Here is a 27,437-nt window from a genome sequence, read left to right as displayed (position 1 = left end):
TGGAAACACTCAATGTAATTTTCTGCAACAGAATCTAAACATTCCTCAGAGTGAGAGGAGGAATCACAGAGCCATAGAAAAGCATTAATGCTCATCAGTCATCACAGAGAAAGATGTCAATGGAAGCAGGCAGCATGGAAACCATTGAGGTTCCTCAAGACAAGATTGTCAAAAAGGTATGTGACCTTTGAGTCTTAGATTATGAGATGGAGGACAAATGATTGAAAATGTACTAAGTTTTCCAGATTGAAACTTTGTATGTGTGCTTAACAATTATGAAATAAATCAGAAAGACTGAGGCTGGTGGTCACACTTTTTAGTCAAGTTAATGTTTCTAGGTTTTCTGTACAGGCACATACCTTCTAATTTGGACAATCAAAAGTTTTTATACACTATTTAACCATTATTGCTAAGATATAGTTCACATTAGCTACTGTTGTACAAGTACTTGTGAGACTGTACTTTCCTCAAAATCTAATCGTTTTTGATATATAACCCATGTGACAACTATTCCTGGCATCCACATTTCATAATTGGAGCTCAAGTTCAAGTTCAAGTTCAAGTTCAAGTTGAACTTTATTGTCATTCCGCTACGTGTGTGGACACTCAGTGGAATGAAATGTCATGTCTCACAGGACCACGGTGCTACATAAATACAGACATACAACAAGTAAAACAGTATAAACCTATGCAACTAAACTAATGACAGATTCTGACTATAAATATACTTTATATAGATGTTTATCTATATATAAATTAAATAAAATATGCTTCACATAATACTGTACATGTGCAAAAAGAAACATTGTAAATCAAGCAGCAGGCTGGGGAACAATGCAAGATGATATGTAGTGTATGAGCATGTAGACATATTATGTTTTTTTGGGATTTTGTACACACAGCAGTGTGTGAAAAGTGTCTGTGCACTTTTTAATTTTAGATTATAAAATGCTCTTCTGCTCCATACTGTAAATGCAGGGGTCCTTCAGGAAGAAGATAGAGAAGCTGAGGAGATGGAGCACCTCTTCAGGCGGCGGCAGCTTTAAACGGCCACCCAAAACCAAAACCCTCAGTCTGAACTCACCCACTGACCCGGACACAGAGCCCCTCAGAGTAGAGACCGAGCGCAGGAAACTCAGACCCATTGTGGCATCCGTCTTTGGTCAGGTATGGGCTGCTGTGTCACGCAGGAAGTTATTTATGGTTTTGTGTTGTGCTGAGGTGAACAGTGAGCTCACATTTAAACAAATGTTTTGAGCTTATTCACAGGCTGTAAGCATCAAATAGTGGTTAATGCGAAACTTTCTCTATTAAGTGCTTGATGATACAGTTCACACTTGAACTAAAAATGGTGATCAGGTCTGTCATACAGGCCTACTATTAAAAGAAAAGAGGAACTGTGATTGCTAATGAAATAGTGCTTATTATTACGCTGATGGATACTCCAAAAGCAGTTTTTTGTGTGAATAGGGTCTCTATTTGTGAATGGGTCACATGGGCTTTTTTTTTTTGCTCAATTAACTGAAAGACCGCTTGTCAGGATTCTGTAGTGTCTGGGTTATTTGCAGTTTATACATTGTGCTTTTTTAAACGTTTTATGTTAAGAACATGATGTTAAAAATAAATTCTTACTACAATGTTACTTATTAGTTGGCATTTCTTCTGGAATGGAGAAAAAAAGGGGAAAAAAGCCTATTTCAAATGCTGAATTATCAAACGTTGGTCAAATGTTATCTGATGCCTGCATTGTGCTTACACATTTTATGTAATAATAATACACACTGGGAGCTTAAATATTTTAACTGGATAGGAGATATTAGACTGTCACTGAAAATAGAAATGGTGTACAAACAATTTTCTTTTAAACATGAAATTGTGAAGCAGACAGACTGAATTAGTTTATTCTTGTAAAACAAGACCAAAATAACTTTAATAAACTTGTCAGTAAACATGTCACCATTGTTAAGTGCTGAAAAATCTGTTAAGAAACACAGAATTGTTGTCTTCATCTACACTCCCCTCACAATTACTCTTTCCGGTCTGTTGTTTATTTATTCTGAAACCCTTTCACACAGCATTAATCATAATAATCATTTTCTGACAAACTCTCTGCTTTCAGAGGATTATGGCACTGTACTGGAGTAAAAGCTGAACGAGTGTTATGTTTTATCTATTATTCACCACACCTCATTCTTTAAAGCGTGCCTTCCCAAACACATGGGATATAAAACGATCACAGCTTTCCATTAAATCTCTTTATTTCCCTTTTCACTAATTCACTAACCTTCATCACTTACTTAAAATAAAGACCAACTCTAACAACATTCAAATTCTTTAAACATGACTGACTTAATAGCATTAATAATACTAGTTTCAAAACCTTTAAAAAAAACCACTACAATTTTATCCTTTGACGTGTCAGAATCTAATAACAATACAGTCTTAGTATGCTGCTACCATGCCAAGAAAAACATACGTCTGAGAAAGTGTAATTCATCCACAATGCAGAGATTGAATCTTGGATATCATAACACTCGATCAAAGATAAACACTTAAAGGGGGAAGAAAGGAGGAGGAGTGAAAAGCGTGGGAGAAGAGAGTGAGGGATAAAAGAAAAAGAATAAGAGAGATTGATTGAGAAGGGGAGGATTATATGGGTGAGATTAATGACTCAAAGAGATCAGATCTAAAAACTGATTCACTCACAAGAACACTCTTGTGAACACTCCAGCTTTGGCCATCGTAATAATAACACAACACACACTAGACGTGGGGATAGCTTTGTACATCCAACATACCATAACCTAAACACTAAATCTAACGCATCTTATTTTTTCTGCAGAAGTTTCAAAACAACTCATGCACCATCCATTATACCAGATGCTGAAATCACAAGGTCACTGTTTCTTTAAATGCAGGAAATTATATGTCTGGTTTATTGATTTATATGAAAACTAAGAGTTTAAAACTTTTTTCTTTGGAAAATGAAAGTCACATTTTTATTTTTTATTTTTATTTATTTATTTATTTTTATTTTTTTATAAATTTAGATTTGAATGTACAATGGACAAAATAATTGGTGTATGGTATAGTATCATATTCTAAATTTAGTGTGAAATGAAATATATCATTGTGTGTGTGTGTGTGTTTTACATGACTTCTTTTACACAAATTACAACCGTTATTAAAGTTAAAAAGATGCGTAGATATTTGCTTCAAGTCAGAAGAAAATATCCTAATCAGAGAAATATTAACTGCCACATCCATTTTTATTTTTCACCAATTCCGTACATTTTGTTTTCCTGATCACATGGAAACACTGCCAAAGAAGGAAAACATCACCTACTGTGTAATTTCTAATCAAGATGTAATTTTGTTAAATTAAAAAGAGTAAAAAAATGTAACATGTAACAAATGATACATCAGGTGCTGACAGCCACACAAACATTCTGCATTCAGTTAACATATTTTTTCCTCTGCTTCCGTGTCTCACTGCTGCTTGTCTCTTGTGTTTTGGCCTTAATCCATCGAAAGCCCACCAATACACAGCAGACAACCCAAATCTCCTCTATAGCCCATACACATATACAAATAAACAACTACAGAAGCTGTTTGAGTCAACAGAAACGAGACGCTCTACATTTCACCGCTGTAGGTCAGTTGTCTGGCTGTTTTACAATAAGTCATTTAATCCACCAATCAGAGACCAGGTATTTATGGGTAACCCAATTAGGAGCCGCTCTGTAGAGTATCACCGGCTGGTACTTTATTACATGAAAAACAATTATGAGTGAGAATCCTGTGGCACACAAAAGAAGATATTCAGAAGAATGTCTCAGGTTTTTTTTATTTTTTTTTTATTTTTTTTTGTACAGTGTTGTTTTGCACCCCATTTACTTTCATTGACCTGCTCTATGGTGTGGTGTACTGATGGAATGCTGAGCCCGAAGTCAAAACCTGGAAGGCTATAATAAAATAATATAATATTATATAATATACTAATATAATGCTTAAATAACTTTTATGGTAGCCTATTGCAATGACTGATTCTATGAAAAAAGTAAACACATTATAGAGCATATTTAAGAACATTTACCAATAATGCGTTTTGCTTAAATTAATTTGTCTTTAAACTGTGATGCAGGAAGGATTTTTATTTTGATTATAATTAAATACAAAATAATTAAATATTTGAATCTTTGTACATTTGTAAATGTGTATGAATTTTCTACCTGAAATAATGTTATTTTTAGTTTAGGTTTGTGTGTGTGATTTTGGTTATAATCCTCACCCTCAGAATTCAGCAGAAAACTTCAGGATTTATGACTTTTACGAGATTACATCCCTTTCCTTCAATGCTCATTTCATACTAGTCAAAGGTTTGGACACACCCACTCTTTATTTTCTATTTTCTACATTTTTTATAAGCTATTACAGGTATTTATTTTCTTTTTATGGACATATGCATTACAGATGATTTCGGCATCAATATTTTCATTTTTGCCAAATCTTAACTAATGTAAGTGTGTAAATGGTGTTGCACAGGTCTATCACCTTGTAAACATCACGGAATATCAAAAGTGCTTGTTTGGTTCCCCCTAGTGGTTATATTTCCATAATACAGCTGCTGACTGTAGATAGAAAGGAATCTGAAGAGAGCTAGATATATAGCTTTAGCTTATTCTGCAGGATGTGTAAGATCACTCTTTTATAAAACAGATATAAAGAAAATATGAATTATTCATATTTAAATCATTCATGCAGGATTCACTGAATTGACGCTGTCCTCTTGTGCTAGGGAGATCTATAATAACAAACCTAACATCATTTAAATGCCAGATTGTGTGGTATTACGAAACAGCCCTGCATCTCTGTCTGTGTATACCTACTTTCTCTCCACCTGAAGAGCTTTTAAGCACAATTATCTTTTAGCCGATCTTAAAATATCTTAGTTGTGTATAAAAGAGAATAGCCTGGCATGGCATGAAGAGATTACATTGTAATATCGCATGAATGTGGGATTGAACACAGTAATACCTTGTTCTGGACAAAAACTCTTCTTGCTTGTAAAACATGTTTTGCGCCCTAACCTGCATGTTTAAAACCCATCTAATCTTATAGACAAGCATAATTTAATTTCCACCAGTGTTACTGATGTTAATCAGAGATAATTCTGTAATTCGCTAAAGTAATTCTGTAAGCCAAAATGTAAAATATGTTTGGTTTTTCCCTGTAATACCAAGAATTAGATCTTTGCCCAGAATATCATATTTTGGGAGTTATGAGTAGATTAGATCAAAACAAACAACCATGTTTATGTGTCCGGGGATAGCTGTCATTTTGATATTTATTCATTATTTATTTGTTTGTTTGTTTATAACAGTCTTTCACCTAAAGGGAAATGGACCAAATTAGATCATATATTAATATTATTAGTAATAATATAGTTCAATATGGTAACATATATGGTAATATATATTGCTATGTATAGTACTGAATAACTTAACATATAGTAACTAATAAGCTATATAACAATATACACATTTCCCCCATTTTCATCACTGACATTTATTATTATATTATTTAATATTTAATAATATTTAATATTTTAATTATATTTTTTATATTTATTTATTATTTATTATTATAAGTACTGATTTGGCTTCATCTACTGATCCATCTATCCTCTCATCTGACCCTTTTGACCTCTGACCCCTGACACTGCAGCTCATCGCCCTTCTAAAAAACAATCTGATGGCTGTCTACCTGCGCTCTACAATCTTTCTACAATCCTTCTTTCCATTATCAGCATTGCCAGCTGCGTTGCACTCACCATGTAATCTGGAATGTTGTGGATTATACGGACCTTTCCCACCCCTTTGCTCTCTCTCTCTCTCTCTCTCTCTCTATTTCTCTCCTCATCCCTCCATCCCATCCCATTTTGTACTGTGTCAGTCACTTGCAGTAGAACAAGTGCGATTAGAGTCCGTCACAAGCAAAATGAGGATGTGAGATGAGAGAATGTGAAAAAAAGAAAGAAGGGAGAAGAAAAAACGTGCAGAGAGAGAGACAGAAAACAGACAACAGATGCAAGGTCCGAGAGCATCAGGGTTATTGTGCTCAGAAAACCATGGAAATGCCATTTCTGGCTGAAGGAATAGGTCTCACTCCTCCCTTAAGCATGCCGTGACTGTTTTTGGTGATATGAGCATCACGACCCATCACCTCTTGTTTAAGCAGCTCCGCCCCCTTTTGGGATATTCTGACGACAGGGATTGTGTGTCGCAAAGTTTATGTAATAATCTGAGGACAGGAACCAAGAGTGAGTGATAAAGAGGGAGGGACAGAGATGACAAGAAAGAGTTGGAGCAGAGAGAATTAGAGAAATACAAATGATGGGAGCGAAGCCATCTAAAAGAAACAGCGTGAAGAAGGTAAGAACTATGTACGTTTTTTAAAATGACTATTTTATAAGATGTAGATTAGTGAGACTGATTTAGAAAATTACTTGAAACTATTCATACTTACTTGGCCTTTTGCAGAAAGTATTGTGGTGTGATAAATTAATCTATTGAAAGAAAGTGTGTGAGTGTAAGTTGTAATATTTGTAATGTACAAACTTAAAGGAATATTTCACCACTTCAGAAGTTTGGGGGGGTTAACAAGAAGTCTCTTGTGCTGATACGTATGCTAAAATATTACTATAATTTAAAATAACTTTGTTTTGCTTTACCTTATTTTAAAATAATTACATTTTATTCCTGTGATGGCAATGCTGAATTTTAACCAGTCATTAACACAGTTTTCACTGTCACATGATCCTTCAGAAATCATTCTGATAAACTGAATATGCTGAAAGATTATTTATTATTACAATCTATGATATAAACAGTTGTTCTGCTTAATATTTGTTTAAATAGGGATACAAAAAATTACAACATTTATTTAAAATAGATTTTTGGAAAATACTGGAAACATTATAAATGTATTTACTTGTAGGTTTATTTTTATTTATTTATTTATTTATTTATTTATTTATTGTAAAATTAACGCATTCTTGCTGAAGAAAATGGTAAATTACTTAAAACTTAATTATTAATTGTTTACAAATTACAACCCTTACTGACCCCAAACCTTTGAAAAGTACTATGTATAATGATAAATTATACATATCTTCACTTTCATGTAATTCCAAACATAATATTTATAGAAGAATGTCCAAGCTGTTCTATGACAGTAAAACTGAATGGTAACCATTGCTTTTGAGAAGGATTTTTCAGATTTCCTATAATCAAATTTCACTCATTACATCACACAAAGCAATCATATGGCCTCAGAAGATTTGTAATATAGTGCACTTTTGTGATGCTTTTATGGTGCTTTTACTTATGTTTTTTTTTTTTTTTTTTTTTTGAGAACTGATTTTTAAATAAAATAATATTTGTAATTCATAGTATAGACATTGGCACCACATACAGCATTAGATCTTGTCAGACTGCGATTTTGTCTGGTGCATAACGAAATGGTTCCTTGCAAAGGGGGTCCCTCCCCTCGAAGGCAGTGGTCTTCCATTGGCATCCGCCGTGTTAGGAGACAGTGGTGATGTGGCAGCTGAGGATGAGGATGATGAAGAGTTGGGGCAGCAGTTTGAGGAGCCGATATGTGCTCTGGTTCAGAACTGTACCATGCTCCACAACATCGTGGGCCCGGCCTGCATCTTTCTCCGACAAAGCTTCGCTCAGGCTCAACTCGTATGTACACACACACTTACAAACACACTTTTTTAGACAATGCATGGTGTGGACACAGAACATCAGTGTCAGAATTTCCATCAAGGTTTTTTGAACGCAAATTATCTGTCTTATCCATCTTCAGTCAAATCCTCCCTTGAGCCGCCATTATTTTCATAATGACCCATCATCTCCCCTTCCTATGACTGGAGCATGCTGTGCCGCATTGTTCTTTGTGAGACAATACCAGGTCATTTTTTATGTTGCCAAGTCCTTCATGCAGATTTGTAAGGATACTTAAATTTAAATGCACTTAAAAGTAACAATTCACATGAAAGTGTTCATAATAGACATGAATGCACAACCTACCATGAATGCATTTCTACAACCTAATTACGTACGAGTGTTCACCAGATCGGAAATTATATAGAATAATATAATATTACCTGATAGTGTTTTTTTATTAGTAGTTTTTAAAATTGTAAATTAAGTTCTTGTAGATCCTAGACGTACTGTTCGATGTGACTGAGACAGTGTAATATCCTTCTGCTGTCAATTGTGATTTATATATACCATTAGTATAATGTTTTGTTTTACTCATGGGAGAATCTTGGTAAAACCTCTTATGTCTCTGCAGAAAAAAAATAAAATAAATTATGACAGTCATTATGACAGTCATTGATCTATAATCAGATCCTTATGTTATTCTGGTGAATGTAGTCAAAACTACAAAGAGAAAAAGTGTACAAGTGTGTTGTTTCATAGTAGCTTAATGTTTCATATCAATGTCTACATCTGTCTGATAATCCCAGAATCATTTTTGGTGTGGATAGAAAAGTAGGGTGTAAGCTGCAGAAATTGCTGCAAAGACAAAACAGATGGAAAATATCCCTGAAATTGTTTGTGACATATTAATTTATTTATCTAAAGCCTTTTTCACCAAATAATATCACTGTATTTTTATCTGCTTAGTAGTGCAGCACTTATTGATGCTCCAGGGTTCCCGTTGAACAGACTACGTAAAAACTATATATTGTATGGATGTAAACTTGATTTTCAAAAAAAATAATATGTGAACTCCATTCGACTCCATTTGTTGCCTGGCAACCTAGACCCTTGTAATATGTTCACCATAGAGACCTTATACTGCTGCTTGCATCATGCTTGCCAATTCATGGTAGTAATCAGCCTAAATACTCCCCAGCTGTGTGAATATGTTCTGACTGGCCACTGCCAAAACACAGGCTCAGTCAATCAGATCAAAATCCAAATCACTCTACCATTTATTACTTATGTAATGTATAAATGTTGATTCATTTGAGATTTCATTGCTCTGCTTGTTCTTTTTTTACTTGGAGCTATGTTGATAATGTTTTAATGACAGAGTTTTTGCATTTCCGCGAACATGAATATCTGACAACACGCAATCCCATGTGTGTGCATTTCTATCCTTTGATAACTTACAGTGTAATCCATAATATCATAACACTGTGATTCTCAGACAGATGAGTTTGTTTCTTCATCTAAACAGATTTGGAGAAATTTATCATTACATCATTTGCTCACCAATGGATCCAATGGAATGAATGGGTGCCGTCAGAATGAGAGTCCAAACAGCTGATAAATACATCACAATAATGCACAAGTACTTCATACAACTCACATCCATCAATTAACATCTTGTGAAGTGAAACGCTTGGTATTTGTAATAAACAAATCCATTAGGTGTTTTCTAAACAGTGTTTGATCTTTGCATATTTCTCCCCTGACAAGATGACTGTTTCACTGGGAAAAGCCATATGATGGATAGACGACTCATAATTCAGCCAGAAGCAAAAGTTTGAAGTCAACCCGACTTAATAATGGATTTAAACACACAGCTTCTCACAAGACATTAATGGATTGATGGAGTTGTGTAGATTACTTGTGTAGATTATCAACTGTTTGGAGCAAGTGATGCCAAATTTCTCCAAATCTCTTCAGATGAAGAAAACTCATCTAAATCTTGGATGGCGTGAGTACATTTTTGGCAATATTTTATTTTTGAGTGAACTGCCACATTTGTTAGTATGTTGTGCAGTATGTGTTGTACTGTAGGTGAAACAGTTGTAAACCCCAAAACAGGGCTTATAAATCCATTTTGTGGATTATTCTGTGGATTTTTTTGGGAGAACAAGTGTGATCTGGATCAGCTGAATCTTCCCTGGAAAGAAGAAGATACATGCATTAGTGTTATGTGTGATTCAAAGCACATTTTACGTGCAGGCACTTCTTTTGTCTTTACTTGTGTTGACCGGTGATCTGAGCCTCGTGTGTTTCATTCATCCACCCGCGTGTTCATGCAGTGGTGTGCAGATGGTTGCTCCCAGCGACAGGTGTGTGTGAGGCGCGCTGGTACAATGTACTTTGAGTTCAACAAGCACAGTCTGAATGCAAAGCAGATTACAGGAAAGATTATAATACAGGGTTCCCACATTTTAATGATTTTCCCACACCATTTATAATGATTTGGTGACTAAACCGTAAAAAAAAAAAATGTAATTGCATTATTTTGATTGTTTATATTTTGTTATGATTATACTATTTTTAATTATTTATTTGTATTCATTATTTATCATAATTTTCATTATTACGCACATTTTATGTATGTGTTTTGTATGTATGTGCCTGGCTACGTATCTGTGTGTCTGTCCTAATAGTTTGTCTCTGTATGTCTCTGAAATCTGTTCTCACTGCAGGACAGAGATCTACGGCCAGAGGAAATTGAAGGTACAGAGATATCCAACATCACTGATATGCTTTATATCTTTAAGAGCATTAAACTCTCCCACCATCCAAAGTAATATGATTCCTTCCCTGATTGACTTCATCTCCCTCCATCAACATGGAATCTTGCCATTACCTCTCTCAATTTAAACAAGTCTACCTTCAGTCTCCTCTAAATCCCTTGAGAGAATACATCCAATTTAATAATTCAGCTAAACTATGAAAATAGGGCATTAGCTATTGCTTTGCAATTGCATAGGTGTGAGTAGTTTTGGATGAACTATTCCCCCAACAAATTATATGAGTGATCACCGTACCTTTATCCTTCAAAATCCTCTTACTGGACAGACAGATTACACATTAATGTCAGCAAACCGAGGAAGACGCTCTCTCTCTCTCTCATTCTTTCTCTGCCTTCAGAGTTGAAAGAAGCCTTCCAAGAATTTGACAAAGACAAAGACGGCTTCATTAGCTGTAAGGATCTGGGCGAGTGCATGAGGACGATGGGCTACATGCCAACAGAAATGGAGCTGATTGAACTGAGTCAGCAGATCTGTGAGTGGCAACCTTGCAGGTTTCAGGAATCTGGCATGACACTCACACTTTCAGCATCAATCTCATGCTGAAGTCCAAGCGTGAGTGCCACGCCAGATGCCTGAGAGTTGGAAACCCTGACCTTGTTATCATTGTACTTCCTTATCTCAGTTGGCAGCATATACTGTATATTTGGGGTGTATTCATGCTCCTTCTTACTTGATTGTTTGTTTGTTCAATAGGTGGTGGTAGAGTGGACTTCGAGGACTTTGTAGACCTTATGGGTCCAAAGATGCTGGCTGAGACAGCAGATATGATCGGAGTGAAAGAACTGAGAGATGCTTTTAGAGAGGTTGGTGTTCCATGCTACTGACAGGTGTACTGTATTCCCAAGTTCTCAAGTCACACCCCTTTAAAATGTATCTTTTTGTCTCAGTTTGACTCAGATGGTGATGGTGAGATCAGTCTGGCTGAACTGAGGGAAGCCATGAAGAAGCTGATGGGAGAGCAGCTCAACCACAGAGAGATTGATGAGATCCTCAGGGATGTTGACCTCAATGGAGATGGGCAGGTTGACTTTGAAGGTTTGAAATATAATTGTGCTCCACAGGTTCTTTTATTTTATTTCTTGCATGTGGATTTGGGGAAACCATTATATATGTAGTCTTCATTAATAACGCTTGACAATTTATTAGGTACACCTGTTCAACTGCTTGTTAACACAAATTCTAATCAGCCAATCACATAGCAGCAACTTAGCATATATATATTGAACAATCAGTTCTATCACTGAGCCCATGCTGTTCCTGTGGCTCAGGGGTAGAGCATTGTGTCAGCACAAAAGGTTGTGGTTTCAATTTCCAGAAACATGCATATTGGCTAAAACAAACAAATAAATAGCCTGCATGTACTGTAAGTTGCTTTGGACAAAAGCATATGCTAAATGCATAAATGTAAATAAATACATTTAATCTGTATAACCTGTTTGTTTCACCTTATGCTCCATAGAGTTTGTCCGAATGATGTCTCGCTAACTTAGAAGAATCATGAAAAAGGAAGAGAACCAGCTTGCCAACTCCTAATGTGAAGAATGAAATGCTATGTGTCTGCTTTAATTAACTACCGTATGTAATTATTTAAAGCATACTGTTTTTTTCTTTCTTTCATACACAGACCTTTATAGCACACATTTGTTTGTTTTTATGACAAAGCGGAAACGTTTGTTTCTTATAATTTATTTCAAACTTTTGGTCTGAAATAAAATAAAAATAATAATTAAGGAGTTAATTAAGTAATTTTCCACATTTCCACAACATGTTCAGAATTGTAAGGATGCATAGCTGTAGCACATATTATTTATAAAACATGCTATAAACCCTAAATGGACATGAATTAATAACTTCTGAAAACTGTATATGAGATTGTGAAATGGTCATTGTGGACTTAGTATTACGTGTGTTTTGGAAGGTAAACCACTGGTTAATGGGTCTAGAGTTCCTTTATGATGCTTTAAGGACAGTTAATGCTTTTGCAGTGGGAACAGGATATTAACATGCAAAATTGCATATCATACAAGTCATCATACAGTCTGGAGGTCAATTGTAAAGATCACTATGTTTCTGAGACCTATGTGATCTCCCCTTGCTCCTTAATCATTGTTTAAATAAATGTTTTTATCTAAATATCTGTTCATGCCAACACTGAACTATTAAAAAAAAATTCAATATTTTTTATTGCTATTTCTGTACTCATAAAGATTGTAAATATTTAATAACCAGTTAAATTAAATGGAATTAATTTAATTGCTGATTGTTAACTCTTATTTTCAAGTATTTCAAACGCTAAATACAATGGTGGTAAAACATTGCACTGAATACACAAGAATCAAAATGCTTAATAATGTTCCCTTTGTCAGTTACAAAAGCTAAGGCCTAGATAGGTTTGCATAATCAAAATAATTATTCAAGTATGTCTATAGTAGATTTAAATTAATACATTGATGTTTCCTGTATGGAGGCTTCTGAAATACTTTGTGAATTCTCTCGCTGTTTTGCAAGCTCTCTGCAGTGAAGAAACACATAGACAGGATGAATGAAGGCCAGTAGAGTCAGGACAGTCAAGATGATGTTCACCTACAGAAACACAGGAGAATTTACTAATTACAGTAAAAGCTGGAAAAAACAAATGAATGATTATGGTCAATTTAAACACAAAGAATTAAAACTAACTGGATATTTAATCAAATGCTACTGGAAATTTATATGGAGAAATCATTTATTTGGTATTTATGTTTGATGTGAAAAACTCACTTTTATAGGCTTTTTTAGTATTTATATGGTTTTAGTATATAGCATTTAATCATATAATCTCGCTGCAGGTATAGTATGGAAGAACATTTCTGCCACACACAGTATCTAATAATCTTTATCAAATAATTTCAGCTTTTTGACTTCAGTTTTTTTTTTTTAGCTTTGACTTTTTATCTCATAATTCTAACTTTATATAATTTTGGCTTTTATGATTTATCAAAGCAAATTATTTTACAGAAATGGGCTTCCATAGGAATCCACATCTAGCGGCTCAAATAATTTTAAAACCTCAAATGCACAGATTTAAAATAAATTAATTTAATTAAATTAGATAACAAAATATCAAATCAAGTTCAATCAATACTTTTTGTATCTTAGTATATTGTTTAATAACTTAAAACATCTTTTAGTAAAAATGTCCTTGCTTTTAAAGAGTGCTTGTGCTAGATTTATTTAAAATAAATGTCACTTGGTTGATTTTTTTGTGATATAATTCAATGACTTTCATACAATTACAAGTGTATACAAACTTTTGGGGCCACTGTGTATGATGTATATGAGCTCTATGTAGTTGAAACGGTGTGGGAATCATAGATTTACACAGAAGGGGTCTCCTCCAAAAACTTTGTTGAGGGCGAAGCAGGGATACTGCAGCAATGATACCACAGCTGATAGAGACATCGCTAGACCATACAGCTTTCCAAAATGACGGCCAGGAAACCTGTAGGAATTCAGATTTATTGCACTCACTAAAGTAAAGATTCCAGTCTAGTGACAGTCGAGATACTTATATCACCCGATTTACTTACGCTATGCTGATGAATGCAGCATTCCCTCCATACAGAAAAGAGCGATTAAGGACCTGAAGGATGAATGTGACGTACTGGAGAGGGAGGAATGGAATGCTTGCACAGATGGAAAACAACAAGCACTGCAGAGAGGTGAGGAGGAGAGACAGAACAGACGAGCGCAGGTCTGCTTCACGTTCTGACACACCTACAAAAAAAAAAAAACAGGGTGTGACAGTAAAAGAAACATGTTAAAGAAAACGTACTTGGTTACTAATGTAATGAACGAGTACTGCGTTGCTAGACACATATAGGGAAAAAATAAAAAAAAATTTCTCTGATCACTTAAGCCTTTTTCAATAACCAAGTGTAACTGTACAACTCTTGGTTCATGAAGTGAAATAAAAACGAACCAATGGCTCGGCAGTGGAACTTTACAAGCCTCAATGAAGCCCAACAGAGCGTGCCAGCATGGGTGGGGCCATCTGGCTATATAAGCATGGGATCTTCAGGTAAATTCGACTGATGTGACAACACGGAGTCATGTAGCATCATAGCATGGCTAACAAAGCAGTACTCCTGTAACTTAGGAAACCGAGTTTACGTTAGTAACCGAGTATGTTCCCTTCGATACTTCTCTTGTACTGCATCTCTAGACGCTTATAGGGAACCAGTACAATCCCAACATGCTATGATAGAGGAACAACTAAAATTAACTTGAGCATCTAAGAGCTCAAATGGACCAAGTATAAGTAGGATGAGCCCCGCAGGAGCCAGGAGGGCTGAACTCAATGAGGTCAGCTCAGCGTTGAAAAATCATTCCAAACAATCCTATTTAGCCTCGGCACTTCTAAAAAGGGCCAAGAGCTTACATGAAGTAAAGCAGACGCCAGAGTGGACCTGCTTTTTGGGAGTTGCATGCCCATTTAAGCAGAGAGGATTTGAGCCTGTAAGGCCGAAACATCCAAGTTATAGAACCTGGCAAAGGTGAACAGCGAGACCCAGCCGGTCGCTGCACAAATGTCTGCTATTGACACACTGCTAGACCACAGCGAGGCTACGCCCAGTGTAGAGTGGGCTCTTACTCCCAAGGGGCACTTCAGGCCCAGGGAGGAGTATGCTAGTGCAATAGCATCAACTAACAATCAATACATTTTCTGCTTCGTGACCGGAGACCCTTTGGTGCAGCCAACGAGGCACACAAAGAGTTGTTCTGACTGCATGAACAGGGTGGAATGCTCGATGTAAATTCTCAGACCCCTGACAGGACAGAGAAGGTTCAGCTCCTGGTCCTCCGCCGAAGGAGGAAGCGCAGAGATAGTAATAACCTGTGCTCTAACCAGGGTGTAGAGTGCTTTGGGAACATATCCATTCCTTGGCTTTAGGACAATCTTGAAATTGCTAGGCCCAAACTCAATGTAAGTAGGGCTTATAGAGAGTGCCTGCAAGCCACCTACTCACTTTACCGATGCCAATGCCAGTTGCAGAGTGTTTTTTAGCAACAGGGTTCTTAGATATGCTAACTGTAGCGGCTCAAAGGGGGAACCCTTCAGGGCTCTCAGAACCATGCACAAATCCCATGTAGAGATGGTAAGAGGTGGAGGCGGATTGAGTCTCCTGGATCCCTTCAAAAAGTAAAAAAATAAGTTGTTCCTGCCCACCTACTATCGGATATAAGAGCATGGTGAGTTTCTATAGCTGCCACACAGACCATGAGTGTGGAATGGGAACAGCTCTTGTAGGAAGAACAATATCAATATCACAGGAAGCCGAGCTTTTGGCAAGTGTTAGTACCAGGTGGAAAATGTTGAGATGTGCCCATTCCAAGAGGCGGTTTACCATCTCGAAGGGTCACTTCGGGGTGAACCTGCCTTGGCGATTTATATTAGATACCACTGTCATGCTGTCCGAGTGGACTAGCATGTCACAGTGTCCCTTGAGATCTGGCAAGTAAGTCTGAAGGGCTCGACACACTACCAAAAAGGCAGTTGATGTGTAGCCGACCTTCTTTGTCCGACCAGGAGCTGAAAGTCGGTTTGGCCTTACACAGAGCTCCCATGGGGCCTAGTGTCTTTTAAAACATTTTGAAAGGGAAAAGGCTCCGGTTTTGAAGGAAGCCACAAGTTGTTGTATGACCCTTGCGCATTCTGATGCAACTATCAGAAACTGCTCCCATCCTGAGATTTGTTGGCTGGGAGACAGTGAGCTCTTGGCAAAATTGACCCTGAGACCCAGGAACTCTAAGTGGCTGAGAAAGAGGGATGTGTGAGATATTATCTCGGCCTCCGACTGGGATAGGATGAGCCACTCGTCGAGGTAGTTCAGTATGCAGATTCCCATCTGTCTCAGAGGGGAGAGAGCCGCATCCATGCATATTGTAAAAGCCAGGGACAGTCCGAAGGGATGGAATCTGTGAATCTCAGGAATCATCTATGAGGGGGGTTATCTGTATGTAAAACTAATCGTCTTTCAGGTCCAGAGAAAAGAACCAATCCCCTGGCCATATTTGCAAGAGGATCTGTTTCAAAGTAGTCATCCAGAATCAGCATTACATGAAGGCACGGTACAGGTGCCTGAGATTGAGGATCAAGATGGGGACAAGAAAGTAATGGTTGTAGAAGCCTGACTCACTCTGAGCTGGCAAAATCCATCTCTACAGCTCCTTTTGCCAGTAAAATCCTCACCTTGGAGCGTGAGACATGAGCTTCCTTGCTCTGCACTAAGGTTTAAAATATGCCCCTGAATCACGGGCCTCTGCTCATGTGGCTAGGTGTTGGATTGGTACGTGTGGTGGGTCACTGTGATGGGACTTGGCAATCTTGAGTAGAGAGAACTCTTGCTCTTTTGAGAAATTTGCTCCGCTGGCGAGCCATTGATTCATTTTTATTTCACTGCACGACCCCATGGACCCCATAAGGTGATTGAAAAAGGCTTCAGTGATTGGAGAAAAAGGAGTTTTCCAATTAAAAGAGTCTAGCAACGCAGTACAAGTGAAGTATTGAAAGGGAACACACCTTCACATTTCTCTTTTAACTGACCTGTATATAGGGGTTTTCTTTTGTGTCTGTCCATTAGCAGTCCATTCCAGGGAGCACAGAGAACTCCACACAACTGGGTGAAAGCAAATGCATTGGTGTACTCACTCACTGAGAATGAAAAAGAGATAAAGAAGTCTCGGTCAAACTCCGTAACCTCTGCTGCTACATCCTTGAGTGTTGACAACTGAAAATCCAATTCCATTCCTGAATTTTGACTGGTATAGGAAAGAGGATGTAGAACTGTAGATAGATTTTTGTTATTATTATTTATTTAAGGGAGTAGAATTCAAATGGAATTGAATTCATGTTGTAAGTGTAGTTTTTAACAAAAAAACCTGTCAATTAAAATTATCTATAAAAATTACCCATCACACAACATATGGAATATTTCTGGAAATGTGTCATTAAAATATATTTTTATTTGAATTCAATTATTTTTTTATTAAATTTATATTTATACATTTAATTTACATAATTTAAGAATGCTTTAATTTAACACAAAGTCTGATGTGTGATTGTGTTAAATGCCTTTGAATTCAGTAAATCTGAAAAATTTGCAATGATTATACACACACACACGTTTGTTTTTGTGAAAAGAGGGGACATCCCATAGGCATAATGGTTTTTATAATGTAGAAACTGTATATTCTATCACCCTTCACCAACCCTACACCTACACCTAACCCTAACCCTCACAGGAAACTTTGTGCATTTTTACTTTCTCAAAAAACCTCATTCTTTATGATTTATAAGCGTTTTGAAAAATGGGGACATGGGTTATGTCCTCATAAGTCACCCTCTCCTTGTAATACCTGTGTCATACCCATGTCATTATACAAAGTTGTGTCCTGATATGTCACAAAAACATGCCCACACACACACACACAGGATATATAGAAATACAATATATCATTATATTATATATTATAATAATAATCAGTTGTGGAAATGTTATTAATATATTTTTTTTATTTAAATGATTTTACTTTTAATATGTTAATTATATAAGTTAAATCTAAATATCTATAAGTATACAGTATATTTAATATAGAAATATATATTAGTTTATGGGCCATAGTGCAAAATCTCTTCATAACCCAGAGTGTTTTAAATCAAGTCTAATGTGTGATAGTGTTGTCTTTGAATTCAGCAAATTCCTCGTCCTGTAATTCAAATTCCACTTGATTTTATGAACAGAGAGACTACTAACATTAACAAATATTAAACAGAATTCACTGAACTGCATCATAGTAAAGAGAAAAAATTGTTTACCAATGTCTGGGTCTTGGTTGGCCAGTCTGTTGAGCATTGGATTTAGAGTTCCAATGAAGAAATAATGCCGCAGCTGCATGACTGACAGCCATATGAGGTGCCACAGAAAGAACCAGGACAGAACACAGCTCCTAAAGCTGTCTATTGGGAAAATTTTATAAAGATATTTCAGTCAGTTGTTATTTGAACCATTCATTGAAAAGAAATGGTTCCACAACCATGCAGTGTCTACCAAATTAAGAGCTATGCAAGCCAAGCAGCACCTTTCTCAGAGTTGTCTGTTAGCTGGAGTGTGTCAGTCTCCAGTGGCTCATTAGCTCCACCTCTGCCTCTGTCTGAACTCGGGTCTCGCTCTGCCTCATACTGTTCAACATTGTAGCTATGTGATTTAGCACAGCTCATCCTGTAAATAAGGATTTGCATTTGAATTAATATGGATAAGAGCATGAATTATGTACTATACGTAGTTAAGGATATATCAGATTTACTACATAATAAATATAGAGTATACACGTATTAGGGCTGCAAAACGATTACTCGTGATTAATCACATTCAAAATAAAAGCTTTTGTTTACATACTAAATGTGTGTATTGTGTATTTGTATTATGTATATATAAATACACAGGCATATATATATATTTATATTTGTATATAATTTATATTAATTATGAATATTTATGTTTTCCTTAAAGGGGGGGTGAAATGCTCGTTTTCACTCAATATCCTGTTAATCTTGAGTACCTATAGAGTAGTACTGCATCCTTCATAACTCCAAAAAGTCTTTAGTTTTATTATATTCATAAGAGAAAGATAGTCTGTACCGATTTTTCCCGGAAAAACACGACCGACTGGAGGTGTGATGTGTGGGCGGAGCTAAAGAATCACGAGCGCCAGTAGGCTTTTGCGTTGAGAGCGTTTGGAAGCTGTGACATTACCCAGAGCTGTTGAAGAACATATTTAACGGCTCTGACATTACCTTGAGGAAAAAACCATCATCCAAAATAAACCATGGCTAACAGTCAGATTCAGCGTTTATTTATGATCCAGAATCAGATTCCGAGGCTGAAACTGAACGAGAGCAGCAGCAGCAACGACTCGCTCCGAGCTGGGCTCGAACCCGTGTCTCCGATGGGAGGCGGACGCACTAACAAGGAGGCAGAGATATTTGAAGCAGTTTTACTCACCGCCTGCGGTTCCAAAACACGAATGTGACCCTTTTTCGTTGGGATTGCATCATCCTTAAGAAATAAACGATACGCAAATCCATCGTCAAACTGGGCCTTGTTTGTAAAACAAGCATCTTCGAAATGCAGGGAACAAACACAAACACTTGCACAACTCCGTTGATGCTCTGTAAAAATAAACTCCATCCACTGGTCCCTTAATGCTGTTTTTTCTTTGGTAATCTGTGCAGGGTTGTCTTGCCCTGGCAACCAAAAACACTCCTTTTGTGACATTTTGCGACGCTCTCGCTCTGATCAGTGATTGTCTGTGCACAGCCTCTCTCTGCTCTGCTATACGGGAGCGTGCGCTCTTCCGGCAGACGTGCCCTTAGCACCCATATAAGGAAATTCCGCTCCATCTACCGTCACACAGAGCCATACTCGGAAAAAACTTTCTGAAACTTGTGACAAACCGGAAGGAGTATTTTTGTAACAGAAATAATCCTTCAAACGTACAACTTAATTTTTGAAACTTTGTCCATGTTTAGCATGGGAATCCAACTCTTTAACAGTGTAAAAAACTCAGTATGCATGAAATAGCATTTCACCCCCCCCCTTTAATATATACATGTATATGTGTGTATTTATATATACATAATAAATATACAGACTACAGTACACACATAAAGTATGTAAACATAAACTTTTATTTTAAATGTGATTAATCACTATTAATCATTACTCTAGTCTTCAGTGTCACATAAACCTTCAGAAATCATTCAAATATGCTGATTTGCTGCTCAAAATTGTTTTTTATTATTATTATTATCAATGTTGAAAACAGGGGTCCCGCTTTCATGCTTTTTTGGAAACCATGATTTTTCTTTTTAATTATTTAATGAATAAAAAGTTTAAAAGAACAGCATTTATTTAAAATTTAAATATTTTTTGTAACAATGTAAAAGTCTACAGTATCGCCTTTGATCAATATAATGAATCTTTGCTGAATAAAATAATTAATCTCTGACCCAAAACATTTGGACTGTTGTTTATTCATCTTATACTCATCTTATCATTTCACTCACCCATATTTGTAGTCTTCTGGGATGGGATAGGGAATGTGTGATTTTGGCATAAGGAAAAGAGTCCGGAGGAGATGAATGAGATTACAAGCTGAGAGGAAGAGAAATGAGGAGCGAAGAGAAACCCCTTTCTCATAGAGCACCTTCAGAAATGGTTATACAGGGTATCATAAACTCTTTTTTATCACTGTGGAACAAATATAGGATTTTTCAATGCATTTTATATGTGTGTGTGTGTGTGTGTGTGTGTGTGTGTGTGTGCATGCGTGCGTGTGTGTGTGTGTGTGAGAGAGAGTAGTTTTTACCTTGATGATAAGAAAAATAACTGACGAAGAGTCAAAGGCCCCATTATAGACTGTAATAATTGTAGATCTACGAGAGCCAAAAAGGTTCCCCACCTATAATGAGGACAAGCAATTGATTATCCTTGATGTATTGCATGTATGGAATATAATCATTCATGTACATACCTGCATATTTGTCATTAGAAATAAAATACCTCCAACAGCAACGATCGACATAGCAGGAAAAAGCAAGATAGAGAGAGCTGTTTCAATGAAAAGAAAGAAAAATTAGTCAAATCAAATATGTCCATGATGAGTGTGATGTAATTATTAATAAAAAAAATCTGTCTTTACCTTTATTGGACAATGCCACAATAAGAGTCCCAGTGGTGTACAGAAATCTACAAAATAATGATTATACATAAAGTTGTATAAATAAAATATAATTCAAAATCAATTAGGAAACATTTAACTGTTCAAACATGATTGTGATGGTTCAGTGTTTTTCTTTTTATAAATGTATATTTTCTGTATAGAACAAGTGGTCACTAACATTACAGAACAGCTTACATTTGCACATACTCTGACAGTCTCAACTAATTTTGCTTAGGGGCTGTTTTTACTTAATGGCTGCAGTGCACAAAGCCCTGTTTTTGGAGCCCAGTCAAACGCCCACGATGATTTCTACTATCTGCTTAAAGCACACCCCACACACAATCAGATAAACTTCCAGTCTCTACTGCAGAGACACAGCAGTTCTGTTCATTCTTGCCTGACCTCTGCTTTGCATCCTATGAGGAAATAACTCACATAGCCAAAAATCGTGTCGCCATCGTGCCGAAATGGTCGTAGAAGAATCCGTTGGGCAGAGTGAGAAAGTTGTTCATGAAGGAGGCCACGGTAAAAACCAGTGAGAAATTCTCATCTTGCAGACTGCAATCTAAAGAGAAAAACAGATGAGCAGGCAGACACAGACCAATATGAAAAAGCATAAAATGAAGTAAACCATGTAAGAACTTAAAAGCCATTGTTGTAAATGGCCTCACCTGTGCTAACTTCTCCACTAGCGTCTGTCGCATTGATGCACAAATCGTTGAAGTAGCCATCAGTCTTTAGGACAAACACAAGAGACGCCCAACCAAACACGACTCCAGCAAAACACAAGCACTCCAGCAGTCCTGTAGCCAGAGTCAGCTTGTATCTCACCCCAGTCCCAGATGATCCCTTGCATCCCAGCATCCTTTGCACTTCCACACCGTCAGGGTCAGCAACGCTTCTTGAAATATCCACTTGTGTAGGAAAGTGCACTGTATACGCTTGCCACTATGTGTTGTTAAATTAATTTTAATCTTGAATGCATCATCCTAAATCCTGATCCACTTCTCTTGTTTGTGTTAAGGCTTGCTCATAATTGACCAGAAAGACACCATGCAAGTCGGTTATATGGTGGTAGAGATAACGTTTTCCATGTGTTTGGACTAAATTGTGCATGTTCCTCTCAAGAGAGGGAGGTACAGATCTGCTGTTGAAAACAACATGACAGAAAACGTAAGAAGTGGAGTTTATTATCTTTGTATGCCACGATTCTTTTAGTTTGTAGGCCTCTCCCTAAAATTCCCACCCTCTAAAACTGTGCATGTGTCTGAAGGTTATGTAAAACTGCAAGAAGAGACAGACAAAATCGCATTTTACTGATGCAATTCAATTTAATCAATAAAAAATATTTTTCAAGGGTATCAATACCCTAACCAACACACTTGATTCTGATCAGTCAGTTACAGCACTGAGCAACACTCAACTATTTTTTGAATAATCACCCCAAAATTAGACATTTATCCTGCATCGCAAATTACAGTAGCACCATCTCGGGATCACTGGGAACACTGACAATGTAAATCTATGGCGAGAATAAAATATTGATCGATAGTTAGAGGCAAGGGAATTCCCAGTCAATGTCCAATCAAAACAATAAAACAAAAAAGAGAAGAAAGCTAATTTATAAAGCAATCTGAATGGCAGAACAATACAACAAAAACATTAGTAGTAGTTGTAAACTAGTAGTAGTAATTTAAAGGTGTTATTATTATTATTGATTAATAATGTAATAGATAACAGGCTATATGAAAAAAGAAATGTGTAATTTCAACTCAAATCAATATTTTTGTCTATGTTTACTTGGCAAGCAGTAAAAATGTACATTTAAATATCGCAAGGGTTATTATGATCTATAAAGAGGGGATCTCGGATAACCCGGATGAAGAGGTTTTTTTCTTGTTATAATGATCGTCTGTCTGTACAGTATCCCTTACATAATTGTGATTTAGCAGTTAAGACGTGCTGCAACAGTGTCTCGAATCTTGAAATGTGACATAAGGTAAAACTGTTGATCACTGATGGCACACATGTGCGCGCTCTGTGGACAGTTGACTAATCCAGATTATCATGTCTGCGAGCTCTAATCTCTCTAACAAGAACAACAGTTGTCCTCGTCCACCGTTTTTATGGGTAATGCAAAAGATATAAACAGATACAGGCGATATCCGATATAATGCTAAAAGAGCGTCAGATCTAATTAAATTAAAACCATCACAAGCAAATGGATTTTACTCCCTTTCCATTCCAATCTTGAGCAATAGTAAATACATGGGCATGAGTCAGGTTTTTCTCAATTTAAATTATTACAAAATTATTCTATTTGCATATAGACATCTACTCACAACAGTCTTCTGTCACACTGAATGACGGAAACGCTGAAGCGCTGTAAAATCCCGTTTGAGCTGAACAGTAGGCTACTAAACCTGTGTGCACGTCTGTGCGCGTTCATGAGCCTGGCAGTTAGTCAAAGTGAACGAGAACACGTTTTGTTACTAGCCTGCTATTACAGATTTATTGACTACAGCCCAAACCAGTTATTTTAAAATAATTATTTAAATATATGAATTGGTCATAGAACTACGAAATGAGTTTCACATTCGCGGTTTAAAAAATTATTTTAAGTTGTTTATGTAGTGTTCTAATTGACCTATTGGTAAGCCCCTCCCCTCCAGGTGGCGCCCCCAGAAAATTTTAATAGGGGTGGCCAGATGAGGCCACAGTAAATCTTGGGGTGGCACATCAAAATAAAGAAAAAACAATTTAAGTGTTTGCAGTATTGACAAATAATTATATTACGATATATAGACAATATTTTGCTCAGTGTGTTATTGTGCTGATAACTCATTTCTAATTGTGCTGTCAGCTTACTCCTGAATTTTTCATTTTTAAAGTTAATCTCAATTAAACTGCAGTTGGGTTAATTTGCTTAGATTAAAAAATACAGCCAACTAACAGAATAAAAATAAAAAAACATGATAAAAAGCATAATTTTTGACCATTTTAAAAAGCTGAGTTATCTGTTTTTGAAAATAAACTCTTTATTTATAAAATGTTTATTGCAACATTTTGGTAACCACTGTTGCAAAAATTGGCAAGCACACAATAAAAAAAAAGTGCACACACACACAAAATAAAACATTTATTTAAAGTTCATTGTCCATTTGTAGAAAAAGAAGAAATTGCCAATATTTTGTACTCTTTTTATGCAAAGTGCCAATTCTTTGTGTGATGGAAAACTTAAAGAGATGCAGAGCAAGTGAACGCAAGGAAGTAACCAGGTAAGGTTAAAGATATAATGGACTTGCAGTTCCTGACCTTTATCTGTCCTGCCTGGTTGAACAGATAATTAAATCTTGTGGCCATCTGGCTCCCTCTTGTGGGTTGACATTAAGGCTTTGTGTGTTTGATCATGAGAGCTTGTGCAGTCTTTGTGTGATGCAGGTGCTAAAGGAAATGAAAATACACTTATTACATGTGTAAAAGGTGAAGGTCCGAATAAAGACTACTAGTGTCTGTGTCTTCAGTGCCATCAAAATTATAGTTTAAACAGCTGATAAAAACATCACAATAATCAACTGACTGCAGTCAGCATCATAAACATCATAAGTGAAATGCTAAAATCCATCAAGGTGTTAAAAAGAGTTATTTCCAGCTAAAATATGACTCCATCCATAATATTCATAGTGAAAATGTTGTCTGGCCTGAATTTGGAGAGAAATATGCACAGATCCAGTACTGTTTACAACCAAAGGCAATCCAAAACAGATCTATACTTGTGGATTATTGTGATATTTTTAACTGTTTGGACTCTCATTCTGACGGCACCCATTCACTGCAGAGGATCAATTGGGAAGCAAGTAATTTCCTCCAAATCTCTCCCACTTAAAAAACAAACTAATCTGTGTGTATATTAACAGCAAATGTTCTTTTTTAAGTGCTCAGAGGGCCCCGCTGTAGTTTCCACTGATAAACACTAGATGGAGCCATGAGAGCCCTAATCAACCCTCTCATGTCTGACTTGCTCTGCTCAACATCATGAGTCATCTTGTGCCCCCATGCAAAGTTTAATCAGTTATTTCATTCTCTGGCACATTTGGCAAATATTAAAATTCTTCATCTGATCCTAACCTTCCTGCATTCTCTTCTTGTCAGCTCAATGAAACACTTTTAATCAGATCTGTCTAGCTTTTGGCAACTATGTCTTTGCAGCTGAGTTTGTATTCATCTACCTATTTCTGTCCATTTAATATCTCAGTCGTAAAGGAATCGTTTACCGAAAATAAAAAATAAACGAATAGCTGTGTACTCACCCTCAGGCCATGTAAGATGTAGATGAGTTTATTTCATCATCTGAACAGATTTTGAGAAATTTAGCATTACATTACTAGCTCACCAGTGAATCCTCTGTAGTGAATGGGTGCCGTCAAAATGAGAGTCCAAACAGCTGTTAAAAACAACACAATAGTCCACAATTAACGTCTTGTGAGGTGAAAGGCTTTGTGTTTTTAAGAAACAAATTCCAGTTCTAGCCTAATATGTCAGTGGATTTTGATCTAAGAGGACAACAGGAAATGGACATTTTTACTGAAGAAAGCTTTATTAGAAGCGATAATGTAAAGTGAAATGCCTTAATAGTGGATTTGTTTCTAGCTCCTCAATGGATGCCTGCTATTTGATTAGGATGTATCTCAGGGACCTTTTCAAGAAAGGCTGCAATATATGTGAAATAAGGCACATACTGAAATGATACAGCACAACTGGTTCCTACTTTTTGTTCAATGTAAAAAAAAAAATAATAATAATAAATTATGTGAGAGAGTCTTTGCACGTCTCTGTTGTTTTGCCAGTATTTGCTTATTTGTCTTGTCAGTCCTTGAAATGGTCATGGATTCCAACCTAAACCTTATCTGAGATTTGAGTGTGGCATTCAGAGAGAACATCAGGAACTGTTCTAAGCAGGCATAGAATAAACAATAGAGCCAAGTGGGCATACACTACCATTCAAAAGATTGTAACATTTTATGCTCACCAAGGTTGCGTTTAATCGATCGAGTCAAGAGAGTGACCTACGAACCTATCAGGAGCTACTGTGTGCTCCTACTTGCTAATAGTTGGGTGACTCTGACTCATACTGAGCGCTTGGATCTACAAACTCCCTTCCTGACTGGCTGTGTTAAGCTTAGTTTTCGACTGAACCGAGTTTTAACATCAGCAGAGCTTTATTCACTGGGTGGGGAACTCAGTGTTACTGTAATATCCCACGCTGAAAGGTTCAGATGACATTATGACTGATGCTTCATTGACCCACCAGTGACAGATCATCAAGTGATAAATATAGAAATGAGTTGGTTGTTATGGAAGTAATATAGATAACATTTGAACTTTTAGATTTGGATCACTAATATTGACACCAATAGCAAGTCTATAAATTACTGAGTTAAAAGTCCATAAATTACTGATGTCTATCTCTTTAATTAGTTACTGTGTGATATTGTCAGAATTATCTATTTATTTAGTTATCTTTAATTGTTCTGTCTGACATGGCAAAAAATGACAGATAACCTTTCATTACCAATATCACTGTTTAAGGTTAGTTCTTGTTGTTATTTACTGTAATTATAAAATCTATTTGAAAAGTGACATATCCATCTGGTGACCTCAGGAAGTCTTCTGAGCAAATGAAATGCAAACTGAGATGGACCACAGCATTAATAATTCATATGTTTTGAATGCAATGTCAGTTCTGTGTAGTGATAACAAGTCCACCAAGATTCTCATCATACTGAATAAATAGAATCTCCACTAAACTCAAAACTGTAAATCAACCAACCTCAAATCTCATATTCCTCATAGTTCATATTGAAAATTAATGGGATGGCTTCTTAAAAGAATAATGAATTCAAAATCTGAAATCAGGTTAAATAGTTAGCCAGCATATTATCTTACCTCTTATTGATAATGACTGATATTTTATTTTTATTTTTTTGAAAAACATTTTTTTTTGTATTGTTTTCTATATTGCTCAAGCAGGGTACAAATTAAAAAGACAATTTAGGAAATATTTACAATGGTTGAACCCGTTGGAGAACCACAA

General features: G+C 36.3%; 2 protein-coding genes across 4 annotated transcripts; one reads left to right on the top strand and one right to left on the bottom strand.

Annotated features, from left to right (window-relative positions):
• The first annotated feature begins 35 nt into the window (after positions 1-35).
• Positions 36-12,756, top strand: cabp2a (calcium binding protein 2a). Of its 2 annotated transcripts, none has more exons than XM_052546442.1 (7): positions 36-176; positions 979-1,167; positions 10,469-10,499; positions 10,917-11,051; positions 11,273-11,382; positions 11,467-11,614; positions 12,039-12,756. In XM_052546442.1, exons 1-7 carry the CDS (start codon positions 114-116, stop codon positions 12,062-12,064), a joined length of 702 nt encoding a protein of 233 aa, XP_052402402.1. In that variant the 5' UTR covers positions 36-113; the 3' UTR covers positions 12,065-12,756. The 2 variants fall into 2 exon arrangements, with proteins under 2 accessions (XP_052402402.1, XP_052402401.1); XM_052546441.1 differs by lacking the exons at positions 36-176; positions 979-1,167 and adding exons at positions 5,922-6,434; positions 7,539-7,751.
• Positions 12,250-23,938, bottom strand: slc43a3a (solute carrier family 43 member 3a). 2 transcript variants are annotated; one of them, XM_052546440.1, is made up of 13 exons: positions 23,686-23,936; positions 22,015-22,627; positions 21,779-21,908; positions 21,323-21,369; positions 21,155-21,231; positions 20,990-21,082; positions 20,688-20,827; positions 18,701-18,840; positions 18,438-18,578; positions 17,166-17,273; positions 14,149-14,335; positions 13,940-14,060; positions 12,250-13,162 (listed from the first exon to the last, which is right to left on the bottom strand). In XM_052546440.1, exons 2-13 carry the CDS (start codon positions 22,205-22,207, stop codon positions 13,019-13,021), a joined length of 1,521 nt encoding a protein of 506 aa, XP_052402400.1. In that variant the 5' UTR covers positions 22,208-22,627; positions 23,686-23,936; the 3' UTR covers positions 12,250-13,018. The 2 variants fall into 2 exon arrangements, 1 of the variants encoding a protein (XP_052402400.1); XR_008152288.1 differs by having other exon boundaries at positions 13,021-13,162; positions 13,870-14,060; positions 23,686-23,938.
• Positions 23,939-27,437: the final 3,499 nt, after the last annotated feature.

Source organism: Carassius gibelio, chromosome B1, assembly GCF_023724105.1.
Source record: "Carassius gibelio isolate Cgi1373 ecotype wild population from Czech Republic chromosome B1, carGib1.2-hapl.c, whole genome shotgun sequence".
Lineage (NCBI taxonomy): Eukaryota > Metazoa > Chordata > Actinopteri > Cypriniformes > Cyprinidae > Carassius > Carassius gibelio.
This window is presented reverse-complemented; position numbering and strand designations above follow the sequence as displayed.